This window comes from Callospermophilus lateralis, chromosome 4 (genome assembly GCF_048772815.1).
Source record: "Callospermophilus lateralis isolate mCalLat2 chromosome 4, mCalLat2.hap1, whole genome shotgun sequence".
Lineage (NCBI taxonomy): Eukaryota > Metazoa > Chordata > Mammalia > Rodentia > Sciuridae > Callospermophilus > Callospermophilus lateralis.
Window position 1 is genome coordinate 8,063,033 of NC_135308.1, and position 22,827 is coordinate 8,085,859.

General features: G+C 42.4%; 1 protein-coding gene across 4 annotated transcripts in view; it reads left to right on the forward strand.

Annotated features, from left to right (window-relative positions):
• Positions 1 to 22,827, forward strand: part of Kif13b (kinesin family member 13B) — a 160,742-nt gene that overhangs the window by 79,303 nt on the left and 58,612 nt on the right. For all 4 annotated transcript variants that reach the window (XR_013091164.1, XM_076853515.1, XM_076853513.1 and 1 more), the window contains 9 exons: positions 3 to 137; positions 6,500 to 6,630; positions 6,963 to 7,049; positions 8,726 to 8,916; positions 9,421 to 9,631; positions 10,550 to 10,712; positions 15,138 to 15,284; positions 16,451 to 16,600; positions 16,890 to 17,018. Coding sequence is in view for 3 of the 4 variants with exons in the window: in XM_076853515.1 (XP_076709630.1) it covers positions 3 to 137; positions 6,500 to 6,630; positions 6,963 to 7,049; positions 8,726 to 8,916; positions 9,421 to 9,631; positions 10,550 to 10,712; positions 15,138 to 15,284; positions 16,451 to 16,600; positions 16,890 to 17,018 (1,344 nt within the window). In the remaining variant the exon portion in view is untranslated. The remainder of the gene's footprint in view (positions 1 to 2; positions 138 to 6,499; positions 6,631 to 6,962; positions 7,050 to 8,725; positions 8,917 to 9,420; positions 9,632 to 10,549; positions 10,713 to 15,137; positions 15,285 to 16,450; positions 16,601 to 16,889; positions 17,019 to 22,827) is intronic.

Below are 22,827 nucleotides of genomic sequence, written 5' to 3' on the forward strand. Positions count from 1 at the left end.
AGGAACGACAGAAACAGCTGGAGAGCCTGGGAATCTCTCTGCAGTCTTCAGGAATCAAAGTTGGAGATGACAAGTGTTTCCTTGTTAATCTGAATGCTGATCCTGCTCTGAATGAACTCCTGGTGTATTATCTAAAGGTGAAGTAACATGCCCACACAGAGTACAGTAAAGTACTTCTTTAAACATGGGGAGCCATGCTTTCTCAAAACAGTGGGCTGAGGATTTAGCTCAGTGTGGAGCACTTGCCTAGCTTGTGCAAGGCCCTGGGTTCCATCCCCAGCACCTCAAAACAGCAACAATAGCAGCAGAACGGTTAGAAAATTGTTTTTATTTGAATAAGCTGAACAGTTTTGGGTTTTATGATCAGTTTCCCTTTGAATTCTTTGAGTGATGTCATCTGCCTAGTCTCATAAAAATGATTTTCTAGTATTTCCAGCAAGTTAAATCACTAACCTACCATTATTTAGTATGATTTATAATAGAGAATAATGTTAAAGGACCACTTGATAGGAAATTTGTATTTCCAGTAATTCTTAGGAAAATTTAAAAATTATGAATTATTAACCTGTTTTATTTTTTACTTATTTATTTTTTAGTTGTAGTTGGACACAATACCTTTATTTTATTTATTTATTTTTATGTGGTGCTGAGGATCAAGCAGAGGGCCTTGCACGTGCTAGGCAAGCACTCTACCGCTGAGCCACAACCTCAGCCCCTAACCTGTTTTTTTTTTTTTTAAAAAAAGAGTCAGTCACTTAGAAACTAAGAAAGTCAGAGAATGGAATAGAAAAAGACAAAATATTGGTACCCATTGAAATTTGTAAATCATGGGATATATTAAGACAAGAGACAACTTGAATTGGATGTGGTGGTGTACACATGTGATAATGTGTACATTAGCTATTTGGGAGCTTGAAGCAGGAGGATCTCAAGTTTGAGGGCAGCTTGGGCAATTTAGTGAGACCCTGTCTCCAAAAAAAAAAAAAAAGATAAGATGCAGCTTTGGTAAGAGCCTGAACCCCAGGGGATGTGACTCAGTGGTAGTAAGTGCCTACCTAGAAAGAGCATCAACCTGAGACCACATAATGTGAGGAGTACTCCAAATCGTCTTTGTCAGGATCACAGTGCAAATTAATTATATCATGGACTGCATAATTCTAGGGTTAGTACATACATCGGGATGTGGTTCCCCCTCATATATCTGGGATTAACTAGCACGACTAGGAAAATAAAGCAGATGAACTGATTAAGTTGGAAGATTAGAAAATTGTGTGCTTGCATTTCTAAAGACTCACATTGGCTAATTTCTCAGTTTTTATCAGAGGTATACTGTATGAATTGCTTTGTGCCATTTTGTTAAGGTCCCTTTGTTAATAAGTATCCTGTGCTGTGTTTGGCTATCTGGTGAGTTAACTTGGGTCTTTGACACACACCATAATGCGTGTACCTCTTAGGTATTATAGTCAGTGGGAGCAGTACTGCAGGAAGAGGGAGGAGGCCTGTGTTCTGTAGGTTCTTCTGTGCAAATAGATAGAAGCCACCTCTGGCAGGTTCATGTGGGGTTAGATATATAGACTCACTGTACATATACTACACACTTTTATTTCATGTTCCAGTTTCTCATTTGATACTCTTGTTTTCCGTAATAACCTTGCCTATTAAAAAATGATGTGGGCATGGTGGTGCATGCCTATAATCCCAGCTACTTGGGAGGCTGAGGCAGGAGAGTGGCAAGTTCAATACTAGCCTCAGCTACTTAGTGAGACTCTATTTCAAAATCAAAGTGCTAGAGCTGGAGATGTGGCTCAATGTTAGAGCACTTGCTTGGAATGTGTAAGACCCTGGGTTTGACCCTCAGCACTGCATATAAAGAAAGAAATAGAAGATCCATTGAAAACAAACAAAATTTTAAAAATATTTTTTAAATTTATTTTTTAGTAGTTGTACACAGTACCTTTATTTTATTTATTTATTTTTATGTGGTGCTTAGGATCGAACCCAGGGCCTTTCAAGTACGAGGCAAGTGCTCTACCGCTGAGCCACAATCTCAGCCCCTTTAAAAATATTAAAAAAACAAAACAAAACAAAACAAAAAAACAAAGTGCTGGGGATGTAGTTCAGTGGTAAAGTGTCCCTGGATTTGATTCCCAGAAGCAATAACAAATGATGTTTCCTTACTGTGCTTCTGAATGACGTTGGCAGCATTTTCAGTTGGAGCATCAGCCACAGATATCCACATGCTTTAGGGGAGATGCTGTGTTAGGGTGGGACTTACAATAGGCAGCCATTTTTGCTCCTCAGAACTAAGAATTCTTTTCCTTTCTGGTGTGATAGAGTTAAAATTGGAACATGCAGATGCACATCCTAAGAAACCCCTGATTCATATCTGTTCTTTAGCTAAAAAGTTAAACTAAGAAAATGTTTGAAGAGAGGTTTGTGGGGAGGAGCTGGCATCTCTGATCGTCTGCACGGAGGTGTTCCACTGGGTTTCAGACTGTGGTCAGCTGTTTGGGCGGTCAGAGGCAGCGATACTGTGTTGGCTGCCAAGCCAGCCCCAAGACAAGACATACTCATGACAAAGCACATTCAAAAGGGTAACTCAGCCAAGAACAGTTTTCACTGTAGGAAAGTGACACCGCGATGTGGGTTGGAGGAATTTGGAGACTGAGTGTTTTTTCTTTCTTTGCCTTTAACTTCTCAGCCTGTTCCAGTGCTAGGCCTTTGACTTCAGAGGTGATGACTTTAGCCACCCAGCTATAAGTGGAGGCGCTGGATTACAACATCTCAAGTTCTTCCTAACTCTGGGATTTGGTGGTCTCACTCTTCTCAGCACAGCCTCACCTGTGTGCTCTGCACATGGAGTCACACCACTCTCCTGCTCCCACAGACTTCGTCTCCTCTTGCTCCCCAGCACCCCCAGCTGTAGGAGCTCCTCAAGAGCCTCCTGGAGCCTCCTTTTCCTCATTAGTTTTTCCTGCATTGCAAAATATGAGACACAATATGACGAGCTTATAGACTTAGTTAACGTCAAACAGTGTGGCTTTGGCAGAATTGAGCTTTTGAATTCAGTATTTGAGATTCCAGGGTATCATCAGCTACATCACAAGAGATTTTTAACCTCACATGAGACATCTAAATTGTCATTCCTAATGTAAGGTCTGTAATTAGGAGTTTATCTATTTTTTATATGCCTAAGTGGTTCAGTGCCCAGCTCATGTTGGGTGCTCAGCATAATTGTTGATAAAAGGAAATTTTTCTTCTGGAACTTGGATTAGACCTTTGCCTGTTGGAGTTCATGTCTTCTGCTCCTGGTAATAACGCACTTTTTGTTTGGCACCCAGTGCATGTTGTGTACGATGCTGGTTGTACTGGTGCACAAGTCCTCCATAGGTTGTTCTCCAAATAAGGGGAAGTAGCAAGTCTCAGTACCTACTGAGTCTTAGGTGCAATCAGGGTTTGGTAAAAGGGAAACCCTTCAGTGGAAGAAGAGGGAGAGGTAGGTGTGGGAGATGCTCTGTATGGAGAAGGAGGGAGGAGTGTTGCAGGCAGAGCAGCAGAGCCAGAGTAGGGGTGGGAGGAACCTGGGAGTGGAGTTTTGGTTCCACCTGTCTAGTGGCCATCATGAGGCTTTCTCCATTCCCACCCGACTCCTGAGGACAGAGAGGACTTCTAGGGCACAGCTAGGATTCAGCACTAGGCTCATTCATGGGAGGGGAGGGAATCTACGTAGAACTGGCTCGGGGATGTTTCTTCCTTCTGTGGGTGGTCTTGGATGCTTCTTGCTGGCCCCTGCTTTTCCTTTAACATCACCTTGCTGGTGGTGATGACAGTCGAGGGGCACGCAGGGCAGGGAGGGAGGCAGTGCAGTTCGTTCTTCAGCCTGCCTTGGAGAGTCCTTGCAGTTGTGGGACTGGCCTGGAAGCCCCAGCTGATGTGAGGAGGGAGAGGTGCTGGGATGTCCTCTGCACTCCCTGGGGGCTCTGATGGGCACCATAGATAGCTGGGAAAATCCTGCAGAGGAAGAGGCATTTTGTGAGGCTGAAGTCCCAAAAGAGGGGAGCAGGGTGTTTACGTTGAAGGGTGACCTGCTAGAGGAGGAGAGGATCACTGCCTTTGGACCTGAGGAATGTGGGGGTGTTCATTTGCTTTCCATGTTTGTGTAACGTCTAACTGTGCCAGGCCTGCGATAAGTGTGTGGAATACCGTGGGGAGCAGGAGGCTGGTCTCTGTCCCAGGGAGTCTGAGACTAGGGTTTGGTTGTGGAGGTGAGAAAAATAAGCCGAGTTTTGGTGTTTTGAGGTCAAATCTAAGGATTTCCCGATTGATACTGGTGGGCTGGTAAGGGAAAGAGGGAGGACTCGGTAGTATCTGAGCTTTTTGGTTGATGGTCTGGGTGTTGGTATTGCCATTAGTATTGGGGAGGGGAATGGACTTTCCTTGGGTCGGGAGGAGGGGAGCAAGTTCTTTGGCTTTGCTGACTTTTCAGTGTCTTCAGACATCCCAGTTGCGTCGAGTAGGCCAAGTAGGCAAATGCTGATGGTGGAGGTGGGAGAAGGTGGACCTGAAGTCTGTGTTCTGGTTGGTGATAGAGACTTAGCTTACACTTGGCAGTAGTTAAAGCCATGGGTGGGGATGGGTTCCTGAGTCACGAGTCAACTGACCGCTTTCCACAGGTCACATCTAATGCCCTTTCTGGTTTTGTATGGCTCAAGAACTAAGAATAGTCTTTACATTTTTAAATGGTTGAACAGTAATATTTTGGACATATGAAAGTTTTGTGAAAGGGACTGGGGCTGTGGCTCAGCTGTGGCACACTTGCCTGGCACGTGTGAGGCACTGGATTCGCTTCTCAGCACCGCCTATAAATAAATAAAAGTCTATCAACAACTAAAAAATACATATATATTAAAAAAAAGAAAACGTTAAACTATAAAAAAAAGAAAGTTATGTGAAATTCAAAATTCAGTGTTCTTAAGTGACATTTTATTGGGACACCTTCCCATCTATTTATTTCTGTTTTGTTTGCTTCTGCATGACAAGGGCAGAGTTGAGTGTGGCATGTGCCCCAGAAAGCCTCAGACATTTCATATCTGACCCCTGGTCCAGGTGTGTAGACAGGGGCCTGGGAACACAGCCCAGTTCCCATCAAACCTTAATCACATACGAGCAGTCAACAGTTGTGCATAAGAAGAGGCTCAGTTTTTAGAGGCCATTTTTCTCCATTCAGATTAGGTAAGTCACCTTCCAAAAAGTGGGGGTAGGCATGAGTCATTGGGGCCCAAGGTAAGAACTTATCTGTAAAATCTTGTTTATGAGGTTTGAGGAGACCATGAAACTCATAGAATAATTTTAGTCTTTTTGTACTCTCATATTTGAATAGCTTTTGTCTTTGTAGTTGGTTTATTTTGATTAAGACCAGGCAAGTGATGTCTAGCTTAAGGAACTGTGGTTTCTAAACATGGTTTTGCTCTTTGCGGGGGAGCATGGGCAGGGATTGAACCTGTGTCACTTAACCACTGAGCCACACACCCAGCCCGTTTCATTTTGTATTTTGAGACAGGGTCTCACTAAGTTGCTTAGGGTCTCGCTAAGTTACTGAGGCTGGCTTTGAACTTGGCTCCTCCTGCATCAGCTTCCCAAGCTATTGGGATCACAGGCGTACACACCGTGCCTGGCTTCCACACCATGCTTTTGGTACATCTGTGACACATGGCTTATGATCTGAGAGTATTAGAATTCAGACTGTGATGAAAAATATGAATATAGTAGGAATATGGATGTAAAGTTATAGTTTTAGTTGTAGATGGACACAATGCCTTTATTGATTTTTATGTGGTGCTGAGGATAGAACCCAGTGCCTCACACGTGCTAGGCAAGAGCTTTATCACTGAGCTACAACTCTAGCCCTAAAGTTATAATTTTAAGTTTAAAAGGTATTACTCAGCTGAGTGTGTTATTTCTTATAAAGAAACTTGCAAGAAGAATTTTACTGAGCAGCTACAGAGGCTGAGGCAGGGGGATTTCAGTGAGACAACTCAGTGAGACCGTGTCTCTAAATGTAATATAAAATAGGGCAGGGTAGGTGGCTTAGTGACTGAGTGCTGGGGTTCAACCCCTGGTACCAAAAAAAAAAAAAATTCAGAGAGCTGGGAATGGTAGCATATGCCTGTAATCGCAGCTACTCAGAAGGCTGAGCAGGAGGATCATGAGTTCAAAGCTAGCCTCAGCAACAAAGCAACACCCTAAGCAACTCAGTGAGACCTGTCTCTAAATAAAATATAAAAAAAGGTTGGGGATGTGGCTCAGTGGTTGAGTAGGTTCAATCCCTGTTACCCTTCCTCACACACAAAAAAAGGAGTTTCAGAGTAAATTTCTACTCTATTTGCTTTGAAAATCTTATTATTTAAGGTAATAGATCAGAGAGGACTTCAATGCAGGTGATTTTAGTTTATGTACATGCAAGAATACAGTATTGATGAGTAAATTTTGATTTTTTTAGGAACATACATTGATAGGGTCAGCAGATTCCCAGGACATCCAACTGTGTGGAATGGGGATTCTTCCTGAACACTGCATCATAGACATCACGTCAGAAGGCCAGGTTGTGCTTACTCCTCACAAGAACACTAGGTAATGTACTTGAATGAGTGTTAATATCACAGTGATTTTTAAAGGGAAGAATATACACTAGTGGTGGGCAGTAAGAGACATTTGTCATTAATTTGCCAAATGACATTTAGAACTTTGAAAAATGGTGAGTAATAATGTATTATACTTAGTACCAGTAAGCATTTTATATGATCCAGTGAAGTAAATGCAAATACTAAGATTCACCAAGGACAGGTTTTATTTTGGGGAATTAGTCATTTTGTTTTCCCTAGTAACTAGACTGCTGTAGTACTGGAAAAATGAAGCAGAGGATGGGGTAATCATTACTCATGGTTGACCTTTTCCCCACACAGAACATTTGTAAACGGGTCCTCTGTCTCCAGTCCAATACAGCTGCACCATGGAGACAGGATATTATGGGGGAACAACCATTTCTTCAGGTATGACATTGCTCATGGCCCTTCAAGGGGTAGGATACTGAAGATGATGCTGTGGAGTAGAAGCATACATATTGGAAAGTCAACTTTAATTTATAAAAATCACATGTATAATCTTTGTGTATGCAGGTATATGTATATGTGTAAATATAGTATATGTATGTTTTATGTGTTTGTTCACTGCATAAGTGTCTGAACTCTAAGGATATATGATGTACACTCAGGAAAAATACTGAGTTTACTTATATATATATTTCCTTTTATTTCCCATTGAAAGATGATTGTTTTGCCATCTGGTATAAGAATTCGTTAATTGTTTTTCTGACATGTTTATCTTTGTGTGTGTATTCACACAGATGTAGTTTTGTATGTATAAGATACGTGTGATTTTTTTTTCTCTGAAAACTTGTGGTGGTGGCCTTATCCATAGCATCAGGATGGCATTCCCTTGGGAGAGCTTTTAGCTGTTGGTAACAACACACTTGACAGTCACTGCTTAAACAGATGCTTTATTTCTCTGTTAGAACAAGGAATCTGAAGGGAGATGGTCGTTAGTGTTGGGCAAGCCTCTCAGAAGTGCCACTGCTGAAGCCCACCCTTGGGTTGGCGCTTTCCTGCCCTCTAAAGATGCCTGTGCCCTGCAGCCTTGAGAGCAGCTCGCATGCTCCAGGAGGAAGGGAGGGTGAAGGGGACCTCGCGAGCCCCAGTAGTCCTCCTGTCAGACCCTGGCAATCCTCCACTGTGTCCCCTTTGCTGGAATTTGCTGGGTGCTGGAGGGCAGTGAGAGGAAAGGCCTTCCTGGGCCTGCACACAGTTTCCCAGACAGGCGTGGCGTCCTGTCGGCAAGGACAGACAGGCTGGGTGGTGTGTGCATTAACATCTGGGTCTCCCCTTGTCCTGCCCCTGGCCAGTGACGTTTCATACGGCTAGTAGAGGCCCTTGCTTGTAGGCCCGTTAGTATTTTGATGTTTGAGGAAAGAGTAGATGGATACAAATGTTGTAGAAAAAAATTTTCATGTTTTTCCTTCCCAAATTAAAGCAAGTATAAATTGCTTGGCTTAGTCTTCCAGACCCTTCCTGGTCTGGGCTAGGTTGGTCTTCCCAGCGCTCTCCCTCTCCTGTGCTTCGTAGAGCTCTTGTGTCCTGTGGTGGCTCATGCATTCTCAGAGCCTGCCAGCACCTGGCTCACTCTTCCCACACTGCCCTCGCCCTGCTTTCTGCTTCTCCTCTGGGGTGTGGCGGACGATCTCCTGCTCCATCCTTCCTTCCTTGACTACTCTGCTCTGAAGGGGTCTGGCTTTTCTTCTCCACCTGGCTGGTAACAGTCGTGTGCCCATGTCACACTCTCTGTTTAATTTATTTGCAAACACAGAATGGAAAGCTCCTGAATACAGCAGTTTCCTTGTATTTACATGGCATTTCTTTGGCATCTGGCAGATGCCAGTTTTAAGGAATGGAATGACTAAATGCTTATCTTTTGTTTTCTTTCTTTCTTTTTTTTTGTAGTTCTAGATGGTCAGAATTCCTTTATTTTATTTGTTTATTTTTTTATGTGGTGCTGAGGATCAAACCCAGTGCCTCACGCTTGCTAGGCAAGTGCTCTGCCACTGAGCTGCAACCCCAGCTCATAAATGCCTATCTTGACTTTAAAAATGATATTCTTTTTTTTTAACCCCAAGACTCAGTTTGCCTAAAAAGAAAAAGAAAGCAGAACGAGAGGAAGAGGAGCAGGACGCCTCCCTGCGGAACGATAACAGTTCTGAGCAGCTGGACGTGGATGGGGACTCCTCTAGTGAGGTGTCCAGTGAGATCAGCTTCAATTTTGAGTATGCACAGATGGAGGTGACCATGAAGGCCCTGGGCAGTAATGGTGAGTGGTCTGCCTGTCTTCTGGAATCTTCCAGGGTTGACAGTCTTAAAAGTATATACAGTTCAGGTCTTTTCATGTTTTGGCAGAAGGGAAAATCTGTGTTACTGGTCTCTGAACTCTACTCTCTTGTGCCTTTGACTATAACAACTTACTGTATCTATAAAATCCCCAGTGCTATCTTGATATGCCGTCAAATCACTGCACACTTTGTTCTCATTGGTGAAAATTCTCAGGTGTAAGGCTACTGTTGTATGTTTCTGGAGCACTCACTGTGTCGTGGGCGACGATAGGGCACACCGGAGACTTGCTTCTGCTACATGGAGCATAGTATAGGATAGGAGCGGACAACAGGAGCTGGAAGTACAGAAAGCTGAGTTTATTCCAAATTGTTTTTAGGGGTATTCGCCGGTACTGGTTTGACCAACAACAGTATAACACAGTGGGATGACATTTGAAGTGCATTGTCCTTTTGTTCATCCTCTTTTTTTACAAAAACATGTTTAGATCCAATGCAGTCGATATTAAACAGCCTAGAACAGCAGCATGAAGAAGAGAAACGCTCCGCACTAGAACGGCAGAGGCTCATGTATGAACATGAGCTGGAGCAGCTCCGAAGAAGGCTGTCCCCCGAGAAGCAGAGCTGTCGTACAGGAGATCGGCTGTCTTTCCACTCCCCCAGTGCCCAGCAGCGCCTGAGGCAGTGGGCGGAGGAGAGGTAGGCCCTGGCTTCAGTAAACTGGTCACACTGCAAGAGAGTATGAGTCACAGCCAAGAACCACTTCACATTATTTTTCATTTTTGAAAAACATGGAAATCTCTAATTTGTATTTCTTTCTTTAAAACTGCCCTTGTTGGGCTGGGGCTATGGCTCAGTGGTAGCGCACTTGCCTGGCATGTGTGAGGCACTGGGTTCGATTCTCAGCACCATGTAAAATAAATAAAGGACTATCAACAACTAAAAAACAAACAAAAAAACCCTGCCCTTGTTAGGTTCTGTCTGGTTTTCAGTTTCTACGGCTTTTGGATTTGAATAAAAAAGTATACTTTATCATTGTATCATACTTTAGGTTCTGAAGCTTGGGTGGGTGTTTTTTAAAAAAAGGAAAAAAAGAAAATTGTCTGGACTGATGAGCTCAGGTAGGTGAAGCATGGTGCCACTGAGGTACAGATTGCAGTTTGACCCCTGTGCAGCTAACTAGCATCTCACTGAAATGCCCTACTTGTGGCTGCATCGGACATCACTAACCTGCTCATCCAAGTCTGATCTTTGGGCCTGCGGCATCCCTATCGGCTGAGAGTGATAGGAATGCAGACCCTCCTGCCCCACTCAGGCCTGCTGGGTAGAAATCGAGTCACTCTTGAGTTTCTCAAGATCCCTGGATGATTCCTGTCCACAGTTGTGAAGCGCTGCCCTTTTCTGTGGTCAGCTTGCTGCACAGGTGTGCCAAACGCTGGCAGTGCAGCCCAGATAGAAGTGCGTGCATGGGAGTGTCAGCAGTAGAGTCCTTGTGTGCAGGACTGTCGTAAAGCTCGGCTTGCACTGGGCATCAGCATACTCCGATGTTCTGAGGCCTGCTTTGGGTATTTGTTAGCTCCTACTCACCTCGGCCTTTCCTCTTTTTTTCTCCTAAAGAGAAGCAATGTTGAACAACAGCCTGATGAGACTGAGGGAGCAGATCGTTAAGGCCAATCTGTTGGTGAGAGAAGCTAGTTACATCGCAGAGGAGCTGGATAAAAAAACTGAATACAAAGTGACCCTGCAGATTCCTGCCTCCAGCCTGGATGCCAACAGGAAGGTGAGGCCCTTCCTCAGCAAAGACAGATGTCATCGTGTGAGTTGCTGGGCACGGAGCTGGTGCAGGTGCTGGTGGTTTTGTGCCCCGCTGCTTTCCAGACCCACCCACGGAGGCCCTTCAGTTCTTCTCCCTTGAGTAGAATTAACTTCATTTTGCCTTTGTGTGCATGCGTGCATGTGCACACATGCACACATATGTGTATACGTATGGATGTGTGTGTGTATGTGTGTATGTACACACACATTTACATTAAAAAATATGTACATGTTATATTTATCCATTAGGAGTATACTCTACCTCCTCACAGTATATTTCTCTCCCTTATTTCAAATATATGTACACATATTTATTTATTCAAACGTGTCAAATATTTTATTTAACTCATTAATTCAGGAATATAACTTCTTATCTGTTCCTCCATGTGTAAATTAGGATTGTGATATACATTTACACATAGACCCAAGGAAAGTCAGGATTCACAGAGCCGTTGTCAGCTGTATCCTGTGAGATAACATGCATTTCTTTGGACAGCAATCAATCATTTACATCACTATATGTTTTCTATAACTTCCTAAATTGTAAATGGCTGAAGAAAAGAGACAGACAAGTAGGATATGCTAGATGCTAGATAAGACACTCAGCGATCTTTTCTTTTCTTTTTGGCAGGGGGGAGTCCATCTCAAAGTCGTTCACATTTTTTTCTTAGCAATGTGGTCATTTTTTTTTTAATATGAACATGTTTTATTTATGCTGAGCGTTGAAGACAGGAGTATTAACAGAAGGAAAAATACACCTGTATTGACCCTATAACTAACTCTTAAATGAGAAAAGTGTCTTATTTTTAATTTTGAGGATGAGTAATTCTCCTTTTTTTTTTTTTTGTACTAGGGCTTGATCTTAGGGGTGCTCTACCATTGAGCTACAGTCCCAGTCCTTTTTTATTTCTTATTTTTTAATTTGTTCTAATTAGTTATATATAACAGTAGAGTATACTTTGACACATTGTACACAAATGGAGCACAGCTTTTCATTCCTCTGGCTGTACATGGCTCAGGGTCATTCCACTAGTGTAATCTTCATGTGTATAGGATAATAATGTTCGTCTCATTCTACTGTCCTTCTCATCCCCATAGCCCCACCCTTACCCTCACACCCCTCTGCATAATCCAAAGCTCCTTCATTTTCCCCTACCTGCCTCCCCACTATGGATCAGCATCTGCTGTTCAGAGAAAACATTTTGCCTTTGGTTTTTGAGGATTGGCTTATTTCAGTTAGCATGATATTCTAGTTCCATCTATATACCTGCAAATGTCATAATTTCATTCTTTAAGGCTGAGTAATATTCCATTGTGTATATGAACCACATTTTCTTTATCCATTTCTCTACTGAAGGATATCTAGGTTGGTTCCATAGTTTAGCTATTGTGAATTGAGCTGCTGTGAGCATTGATGTGGCTGCATCACTGAAGTATGCTGATTTTAAATAAACCGAGGAGTGGGATAGCTGAATCAAATGATCAAATATATTTAAATTTTTTCTGAGAACTCTGTTATTATCAGTCCTCCCACAGTACCTTTTTCCTTTATTACCACTCCATGGCTCTTCCCAAGTTAGGTATTCACTTTATGTATATCATGTTGTCTTTATTTGCTAATAGATTGCTCTATAAAGCCATTCATTAGTTGTTTCCTATGTATATTTAAGACAACAAATCTCTTTTTCGAATAATATAATGAGTTTAATAGTATTTTGTGGGAGAGTCCTACTCAAATATCCTATTCTGACCTATAGTCATTGTCATCCTCATCCCCCCCACCCCGTGCTCCTCCTCCTGAACCTTCTCTAGCTCTGATTGTGTGTGTGTGAATCTTAATGGATTAGAAGGACTTTTCTCTTCATACATACTTCTGCTGAGTCTGTGTGGTCTCTTTCTCCTGCACTACCTAACACACATCTCCATCAGTTTGTTTCCATGTTCTGTGGGAATTTGACAGCAGGGATAGCTGCTGTTTCCCTATGATCTCTCAGAATCGAGCTCACCATTTTGCATAGTCGATATTTAGCAAATATGACTCAAACTTTTGAGTAATAAAGGTACTGCAAACCTGATCATTACTGTGTAGATCCTTGTCTCTTGATGGATACTCTGTGTGCAGTTGGAAAGATTTTACCTAAACTTCATTCTGCTTCTTAGTTGTAGGGCAAAATCTGAGTACAGTGGGACTCAAAGACATAGTCAAAAGAGGAGGCCAATCATGGGCAGAAGTTATAGGGCTTAACTTTTTCTAGAAGATGGAGCAGTATAAAATCTTCTCTCACCCTGTGGTATCTGAGAACTGAACATCTTACCCGTAAGCACAATGATAGCACTTTTCTCTGTATCCTATTTTTGAGCTTTATTTGGAAGGAGCTCTACTGCTCTGGGGCAGCCAGGTCAGCCCCTCGTGCCTCTTGTCCCCTCGGGTCTCTCTCCTCCCATCCACCCGTGTGCTCCCTGGGGCTGTGCATTGCTGACGGAGGTGCGGTAGCAGCTATTTGTTCGTGATGTAGGTAGATTCCTGGACATTTAGTCCCAGGCCCAGCATTCTGCCCCTGGAAAGTCAGTAGCCACAGATCATTAATGGGATTTTTGTTTTTTTCACTAGCTGGCTGAAGATGAGGTGGAAGGGTCTAAAGCACATGAATTTTCAACTTTAAGAATTATTAAATCTCCAGCTGTGTTTTGAATTCAGTGGCAAAATGCTTGTCTAGTATGCACCCAGCCCTGAATTTGATCCTCAGCACTGCCAAAAAGAAGAATTATCAAATCTTTATTTCATTATGCAAATTTTATTTCTTTGGAAATGATCATATTCAAGATGTTAATGAAACATTATTGTATTTCATGGTTCACTTAAGTTCTAAGTAGACATATCAGAGTAGTTAATAAATTAAGCCAGTACATTTAAATTCATAGATGATGGATAGATACATCGTTTGGGGGAGATGTAGAAGGATGTTTTTATTTTCTATTTTGTGGTCTAAAAATGTTCTAAAAGTTTTTCTACATTAAAAACACATTCCTGTGGCTGGGATTGTGGCTTAGTGACACAGTGCTTGCCTAGCATGTGTGAGGCACTGGGTTCAAGTCTCAGCACTGCATATAAATAAACAAAATAAAAGTCCATCAACAACTAATAAAAATATTTTTTTTTTAAAAAAAACCTCATTGCTTAGTTGTAGATGTGGCTCAGTGGTAGAGTGCTTGCCAGACCTGCTTGAGGCACAGGGTTCAATCCCCAGCACCACAGATACAACAAACGAAAACCACATCATTACCCAAGTTTGGTAGGTTGTGCCTGTAATCCCAGCTATTCAGGAAGCTGAGGCAGGAGGATCACAAGTTTGAGGCCAGCCTGGACAACTTTGTGAGACCCTGTCTCAAAATAAAAAGGTCTGGAATAATGAATCTCACTATTATGATAATTGTAATGTACTAATAAAAAAATTTAGAAGAAGAATGGCCTGGAGATATAACTCAATGGTTGAGCCCCTGCCTAGTATGTGTGAGGTACTGAGAAAAACACAGATTGCTTTTATAAGCTGGAAATACTTCATCAAATACTGTTTTTCTAGCAAAATTTGCAAAACACAACATTGCTATTCTAAAGTAAATAATTCACAGGCATTTAGTATATTCATAGTGTTGTGCAACCACCAACTGTCTAGTTCTCTACTAATTTAATAATAAATTCAAACTGTATATTCGGAATCCAGTATCATTTATTGCTTCCAAATGGGACAATTTTCATAGTTTAATCTTTTAAGTAGTTTATAGTAACTTTTCTAAGAATTTACTCTTTTTAGCATTAAGATCCTACCCATTCAAAAAAACTGAAAGTTCACACTTCTGAAAGTATAAAGACACTTCTTTACCGTGCATCTCAGCAGACTTCCCTTTGCCCTCCTGTATGTGTGACTTTTTCTCCCCGTTGATGTTCTGTGGTCATACGACAGTCTGAATAAAAACATTCTGAATAAAATATTTTTAGTTGTAGATGGACACAATACCTCTATTTTATTTATTTGACTTTATGTGGTGCTGAAGATCAAACTGAGTGCCTCACATGTGCTAGTGTTAAGTGCTGTGCCACTGAGCCACAACCCCAGCCCCTGAACAAAGCATTCTTATTTCAGCTTCCCATTAGCATAATCTAGGATTTGGGGTTTTCAATTTGAATTTATATCGTATTACAGTAGAAGTCTAAATGTAAAGTTATACCTAAACCTGTTCATACTGAAATTTTTAGTTTTGACTGTAGCTGGTTGGAAAGTCTTTGTAACCATCAGCTTGGTGTGATTACCTGGCCAGTGGGTGTGGGCACTCAGCGCTGGCCTCATGGTGGCCTGGTGGCATTTCACACCCCCCTCTGCTGTCTTTGCAGCGAGGCTCTCTCCTCAGTGAGCCTGCAATCCAAGTGAGACGAAGAGGAAAAGGAAAGCAGATTTGGTCTTTGGAAAAACTGGACAACAGGCTGCTGGATATGAGAGATCTTTATCAGGAGTGGAAAGAGTGTGACGAGGACACCCCGGTAAGCACCGAGGGAAGGGACCCGGCTGCAGTGGGCTGCCCATGGGGAAATCCTTTGTGTTCCCAAAATGGTTGTCCTGGTTCTATAGCAAAAGTTATTTTAATCCTTTCCATTATTTAGTTAATTAAGAATGTTAGAAACCTGTCCCTCAGGTGTCTCCCTTTTCTTCTCCTTGCTCTTCTCTGCATTTCTAACAGAGCTCCCACTTTGGATTCTGCTTTCTCTTGGCAGGGGTGTGTCTATCCCCTGTGCTGCTCTGGGCTCTCCGTAGGTCAGAGGCCAGGCCTTATCAGCTTTCTTCTGTTTCTCAATAAATTAAACCTTATGAAATGTATTTTTTGAATTTAACTCAGCAGCACCTTAGTATTTACACTATTAGGAACCTTTGTTGAAGAAGCTTTGATTGTGATGTGGTTCTGTAAACCTCTGTACTGGTACTTGCTGCTTGATTTGCAGGTTCTCTCATTGAGTTCAGCCATGTACTTGTACGTGTATAAAATAGAATAATGCATATAATGTATCTTCAATACTGCTGGTCCCGTTTCTACATATAGTTGTTGACTACCTTAACTTCGTATTTTGTAAAAATGTTTATTTTTCAAAATTGATATTGTAAAACTGACTTTTTATAGTTAGATGACATTTTTGCTTCACATTTAAAAAAATCTCTTTTGTTCCTCTCGTATTTCAACTGAAAAGTAAAATAACAATATTAATACAAAAAAAGCTGCTCCCTCTGAGTGTCACTTCTTTTTTGTAGCAGTGTGTCTAATGAGTCATAAGAGATGGGGTGACCCTATTCCATAACAGAAAAATGGAGAATATTAGTGCACTCCATTTCTTTTGTAGTCAGTATACTTAGTTTATTTATTTTTGCAGGAAGATTTCTATGTAAAGGAGAAGAAATGATGAAAGTAATGGCCTACTATTGGGATTGTCCTTTGTGGGTAAAGGACACTGACCTCCATTCTAAGTGGGAATGAGGGAATGTGTATATGAGAATAATACAGTGCTGTGCTTTGGCAAGAACTTACTTTGCAGTAAAGAATACTAGTGATGAAAGTTTACTTTAATGACTTAAATTAAGAGTGTATCAAAAAGCAGTAGGTTGAATGCATTTATTTTATGTGATTTTTGAGAAGTTTTGTGCTCCAATTCTCTTTTAGGTTATCCGATCGTACTTCAAGCGTGCTGACCCATTCTATGACGAGCAGGAAAATCACAGTCTCATTGGGGTGGCCAATGTCTTCCTGGAGTCCCTGTTCTATGATGTGAAGTTACAGTATGCTGTCCCGATCGTCAATCAGAAGGGAGAGGTTGGCTTGCTCATGCCTCGGTTTCTGCAAAGTACAGTGCAGGGATCAGTAGTGGGATCTTGCTGCTGCCTTTTTTAACATCAGTAATGACAAATGCTATGGATGTATGTGGTAAATACTTTGTTTCCACAGACTTTATGGTGTTAGTCCAGATACTTTGAGAGCAGAACTACTGTCAGAAAGGAGCCTTCTGCATTCTGATACCGTTGACCTGATAGCGTGGCTAATGCAGAGGAGAGGGCCTCTCAGGGATCTGGAAACCAGTGTCTGCTTTGCCCCATTGCTCTAGGTGGCTGGTCGGCTGCATGTAGAGGTGATGCGAATCAGTGGTGCCATTGGGGAGAGAATCGCAGGAGGTGACGACGCTACGGAGGGCTCCTTTGAGAAGGAGGCCCAGGAGAGCAGACTGGTGTGCATGGTAAGTCCCAGTTTTGTCTGGGAAGTAGTCTAAGCGGGACTGTTTTTGAGGATTGTGGGTATTTAGATGATGAGTCTGTGTTCTTTTTTTGGATTTTGAAAGCATCTGTCACCAAGTAAACTTTGTAGTATTTGGTGTTCTTGGGACATGGATCCTGAAGTATGGTCAAGTCACCTCTTTTCTCTGGGCCACTCAATTCCAAAATCATAGGAGACTTTGTTTATCTGCACCTCTCTGCAGAGAAGCCCTTGTCTCCCACTGTTTGCTCCTCCTGTTGGGGCTTTTGCTTCTTGCTGAAAATAGGTGTTTACCCCAGCTCTGGTGTTGTCCCTGAGCTGCAGCCCTAGCCACCTTTCGCAGCCTCTCTGCACGACCCTTGCTCTTCCTCCCCCCAGTGCCTTGGCCGTGCTGTGCTTGCACACCCCAGTCGCAGCCCTCTGCTGCCTGCTCTTCCGTGGTGTGCTGTTCATCACACTTTTGTTGGGTGTTACTGGTCAGGCCTCATGTCAGATCCCAGCAACATGAAGATGAGCTGGGAGAGATTCCTGCTTTTCAGTAGCTAGGGCCTGCTCAATCTTCTTGTTGGTATACAGAAGACTCCAGTGTTGTATGTGATCCAGGGGCTTGATAGAGTAGGCACCAGCGGTCCTGAGACAGAGGAGAGAAGGTGATTCAGACAGCAGGGTCTGGGGATGATTTCTGGGCAGATGGGACAGGCTAAACCTGAAGGAGTTGGGGTGTTGGGTTAAAAGGTCTCCACAGGTGCTCTTGGTGTTTCTGAGTATAATGGTTGGGTAGAGGGTAGTTGGTCATTACAGTTGTCAGTTCCTGCCCGCTTAGACTGGGGAGAGCCACCTCCCCTACTCATCATGGCATTGCGAATGTCCTTTCCCACATCTCAAAACACCCTCTAGTAGGCCAGCAATACCATTGGTTGAGAACCTTTGCAGGATCCAGGGAAAAAGGTTTCAGTGACAAGAAATCAGCACAGTGGCCTGTGCTGTTTACAAAGCAGCCAGTAGCTGGGAATGGCCATGCACACCTGGAATCCCAGAGACTAAGTGGGTTGAGACGGGAGGGTCTCAGGTTCAAGGCTAGCCTCGTCAACTTAGCAAGATCCTGTTTCAAAGTAATAAGTAAAAAAAGGATTGAGGTTGTGCCTAAGTGTCCCTTTGCCATGCTGTGCTTGTACACCCTGGGGTCAGTCCCCAGTACTGAAAAAGGAAAAATGAAGAGAGGCCAGTAAAAGGTCAGGGAAAGAAGCTACACCTGACTCTTGTTTTTTTTTTTTTTTCCTTCGTGGTGGTGCTGGGGATTGAACCCAGGACTTTGTGTGTGTGAGGCAAGCACTCTAGCAAATGAGCTATATCCCTAGTCCTAGACCTGACTCTTAATTCATAACCCATCCTGGGTCTTCCTCAGCAAACATTTCTTAGAATTTCAGGAGTAAGTTGTATGTTTGCCTCAAGTAGGAGAAGCTAATGCTGTTACAGGGAGGGCCACTTTCTGCAGGTCGCAGCATGTGCTAAGCAGGTCTGCCGTGTTCCGTGGCTCCAACCACTTCAGAATAAGGGGAAACACCGTTATCCGATAGAAGGTTCATCTTTATTGCATTGATCTCAGAATCTGTCCCTTGAGGTATTGCGATTCTCAGGGGTGGAGATATAGGCTTGATGACTCCGTGTGGCCCAGTCAAGCTGGTGGACTAGAAAGTGCAACTCTGAAAGATGAGCTTTTACCATTGCAGTAAAACAACATTCCAGGAAATTTATCATCTTCACTGAAAAAAAGTAGTGCATCCAGTAACCTTTTTTTTTTAATGATGGGGCTTTAAAAAATGCTGGTACAATACAATATATCTTAAGATTTTTTAAATGGAAGGAATTAAGCCCATGAAAGCAATAGGAATAGTCTAGTTGGCCCTCTTTATCACCAGCTGACAGCAGCTGCCCGAGGCCAGGGTCCTCTCATTCCTACCCCCAGCTGCTTCTGTGCTGCCCCCTGTAAGCACCCCACATATCCTGTTTTGCCTGTGAGCAGTTTAGTGTGGCTCCCCAAAACAGTGAATACTTATAACAAAAGTCAACATAGCCATAGCTTCATTATCCCAAATTCATAACTTGAGAGAGTTCTCTCTCTCTCTCTCTCTCTCTCTCTCTCTCTCTCTCTCCCCCCTCTCCCTCTCCCTCTCCCTCTCCCTCTCCCTCTCCCTCTCCCTCTCTCTCTCTCTCTCTCTCTCTCACACACACACACACACACACACACACCCTGCAACTTGCTGTAGAGACCGGGTTGTTGCCCAGGAGTTTTTCACAATCTGGCGTCCGATGACTGCTGAATGTGTCACATGTGTCAGGTGCAAGCTAGTGGCTGGGGGTGCAGGTGCTGTGTGGTAGGGAGGGAGGTCAAGGTTCTTTGTGGATGGGGCTATTATTATGTCTGGTTGTTTCTCTTTGGGGGTGTTAGAGACATGGATGGTCATCACCTAAGTGCACTATTTTGTTAGAAGTTACAAAAGAGGGCTATTGTGAGTCTTTCGTTTTAATTGTTAGCTGAAGTGCTTCTAAAGAGAGAATGGTTCTGCCACCAGCTAGTTTGCCATTCCGAGGTGGAGCTTGTATAGAGAAGACAGGGTAAGTGTTCCATTCTCTCCCTTTATTTAACTGGTTTTCAGAATAATGAATGGATGCTTTACCAGTGAGATTTTCTCTGTCTTACTGTTATCATGGACTCTTCTACTTAAGCACACTTGGGTTTTGGCCCATTGCACTCATTACCTGTACTGAAGCTATAAGGTCCCTGTCTTTGGCTGGTGGCAGTCACCTCAGCTGGCTGTGTTGGTGTGGCCCTGACCCTCGAAGACTTAGTGGCTTTCTGTATGATGGATGTTCTGTGCATCCCGTACGTTCCCTATCCCTGTGTAGCCAGCAGAGAGCCTGCTTCCTGTCATAGGTGGTTCTTTTTAGAGCCCAGGTTCTAGCATGCAGTAGCCTTTTGTGTAGAGAGGTCAAGGACAAATACACTTCAACAGTAAAGGAAGTGAGGGAGGGAAAATGAGACCAGCCCCAGGACAGCTAAAATGTCATGGGAGCTGAGAGTCACTGGCCCAGGGAAGAAGTCTGAGCTTATTTTCCTTAATGAAAAATGTACACACATTAACATTTCCAGTGATATTGAGTCCATTAAAAAACCCCAGACAACAGTGATGCTGGCTGATGTCATTTTGCCCCTGTCTTGGACAGCTGCAAGCTGAAGTCTGTGGTATTCTGACACCTTGTGGTGATTTTCATTTTTGTATGTAAAAACTTAAACCCAATAAAACCCCAGACAACCTATGTTCTAGATCCTGAGTCTCAGTCCTGAGAAGTTGCTTGCAGAGGATGGGTCATTGTATGACATCTTATTTCTTATTCTTAAACTTAGATGAATTTCTGTAGGAAAAAATGTGGCTTTCAGACAGAATTCAGTCACAGAGAAGTATGTATTGACTACCTCGTCAGTTGCTTCCATTCGTTTCCTTTCCTTCATTGACGTGGTGTCACCCGGGACAGTAGGGTGGCCGTTAACATTCACATATCTCCCAGGAGAAACCTGAGCCTAAGAAAACTAAATATTGTATTTTTAATTAAAAAAAATTTTTTTTATTTGTTCATTTTAGTTATACACAACAGCAGACTGCATTCCAACATATCATACATACATGGAGTGTAACTTCCCATTCTTGTGGTTATACATTATGTGGAGTTACACTGGTCATGTACTCATATGAGCATAGGAAAGTTATGTCCGATTCATTCTACTGTCTTTCCCATTCCCATTCCCCTTTTCCTTCCCTTCCCCCTACACCCCCTGTCTAATCAGGAACAGCCACCCCCCCACCCCACCTGTTGTGAGTCAGAATTTGCAAATCAGAGATAACACCTGCCCTTTGGAGTTTTGAGATTGGCTTATTTCACTTAGTGTGATATTTTATTCCTCTTTATTTCTGAGTAATATTCCATTGTATATATGTACCATATTTTCTTTATCCATTCATCTGTTGAAGGACACCTAGATTGTTTCCACAGTTTAACTATTGTGAATTGAGTTGCTATAAACATTGATGTGGATGCATCACTATAGTATGATGATTATTCGTTTGGGTATACACCAAGGAGTGGGATAACTGGGTCAAATGGTTATTTCATTGCAAGTTTTCTAAGGAATCTCCACACTGCTTTCCAGAGTGGTTACACCAATTTGCAGTTCCACCAGCAAGGTATGAGTGTACCTTTTCCCCCACATCCTCACCAACATTTATTGCTTTTTGTATTCTTGATACTTGCCATTCTGAGTGGAATGAGATGGAATCTCAGTGTAGTCTTAATTTGCCTTTCTCTAATTGCTGTTGATATTGAACATTTTTTCATATATTTGTTGACTGATCATATTTCTTCTTCTGTGAAGTGTCTGTTCAGTTCCTTAGCCCATTTATTGATTCGGTTATTTATTTTTTTGGTGTTAAGTTTTTTGAGTTCTTTATATATCCTGGGGATTAATGCTCTGAGGTGCAGGTGGCAAAGATTTTCTTCCATTCTGTAGGCTCTCTCTTTATGGTCTTGATTGTTTCCTTTGCTGTGAAGAAGCTTCTTAGTTTGATATTATCCTGTGTACTGATTCTTTTTTTTATGTTCCTTTAATATTTATAGTCTGTGTGTGTGTGTGTGTGTGTGTGTGTGTGTTGTAGATGGACACAATACTTTTATTTGTGATGCTGAGGCTTGAACCCAATGCCTCACACATGCTAGGCAAGTGTTCTACCACTGAGCTATAGCCCCAGCCCCCATTCATTGATTCTTCATTTTACTTCTGGCACTTTAGGAGTCTTGTTGAGGAATTTGGTTCCGAAGCTGCAGGGAGAGATTTGGGCCTACTTTTTCCTCTAGTAGGTGCAGGGTCTCTGTTTTAATGCTTATGTCCTTCATCTACTTGGAGTTGAGTTTTGTGCAGAGTGAGAGATAGGAGTCTAATTTCATTGTGTTACATATGGATTTCCAGTTTTCCTGGCACCATTTTTTGAAGAGGCCATCTTTTCTCCAATGTATGGTGCCTTTGTCTAGTATGAGAAACTGAATGTATGTGGGTTTGTCTCTGTGTCTTCTCTTCTGTACCATTGGTCTTCATGTTTGTTTTGGTGCCAGTACCATTGTGAGAAAACTAAAAATTGAAGTAATTTGCACCCGAACACAAGCTAACAAGTGACAGATTTTGTTTAGATTTATGTAACCTCAAAATCTTGTGCCTCACTGTAAAGACTATTATGGTAAGAAAATGTTTTTATAAAAATTGGTGAAAACAATAGTTTTTTTTTAATTATAAAAAGTTACAGAACATTGATTGCTCAGGTGGTATGGAGATATGAACTGTGCTAGCCAGTCTTCTGTAGCCTAGGAGGAAAACTGCTGTCTTTCAGACTCCTTAGCATCACAGGGAAAAATGAATTACTATGGAATTCCCATTTGATGCAATCCCATCTGCCTGGTATGGAGGAGAGCCACTTTCTGTGGTTTCCCCATCCTTACTAATGCTTCCAAAATGTAAAGGTTGTATTTGTGGTTGCTGAACTTACATGAATTTATGCCATAAATTTTACTTTATTTTCATTAAATTTATTATTAGAGGTAGAGGGGATTGTACAACATGCAGGGAGTGATCGGGTGAAGAACAAAGTTTCTGATTATTACTCAATAGTGTGAAGACTGGCTCAGTCAGTTGTAAAATCAGAACCTAATTTAACTTGCTGAGGCATGCTTTTCCACCCAACTTCATC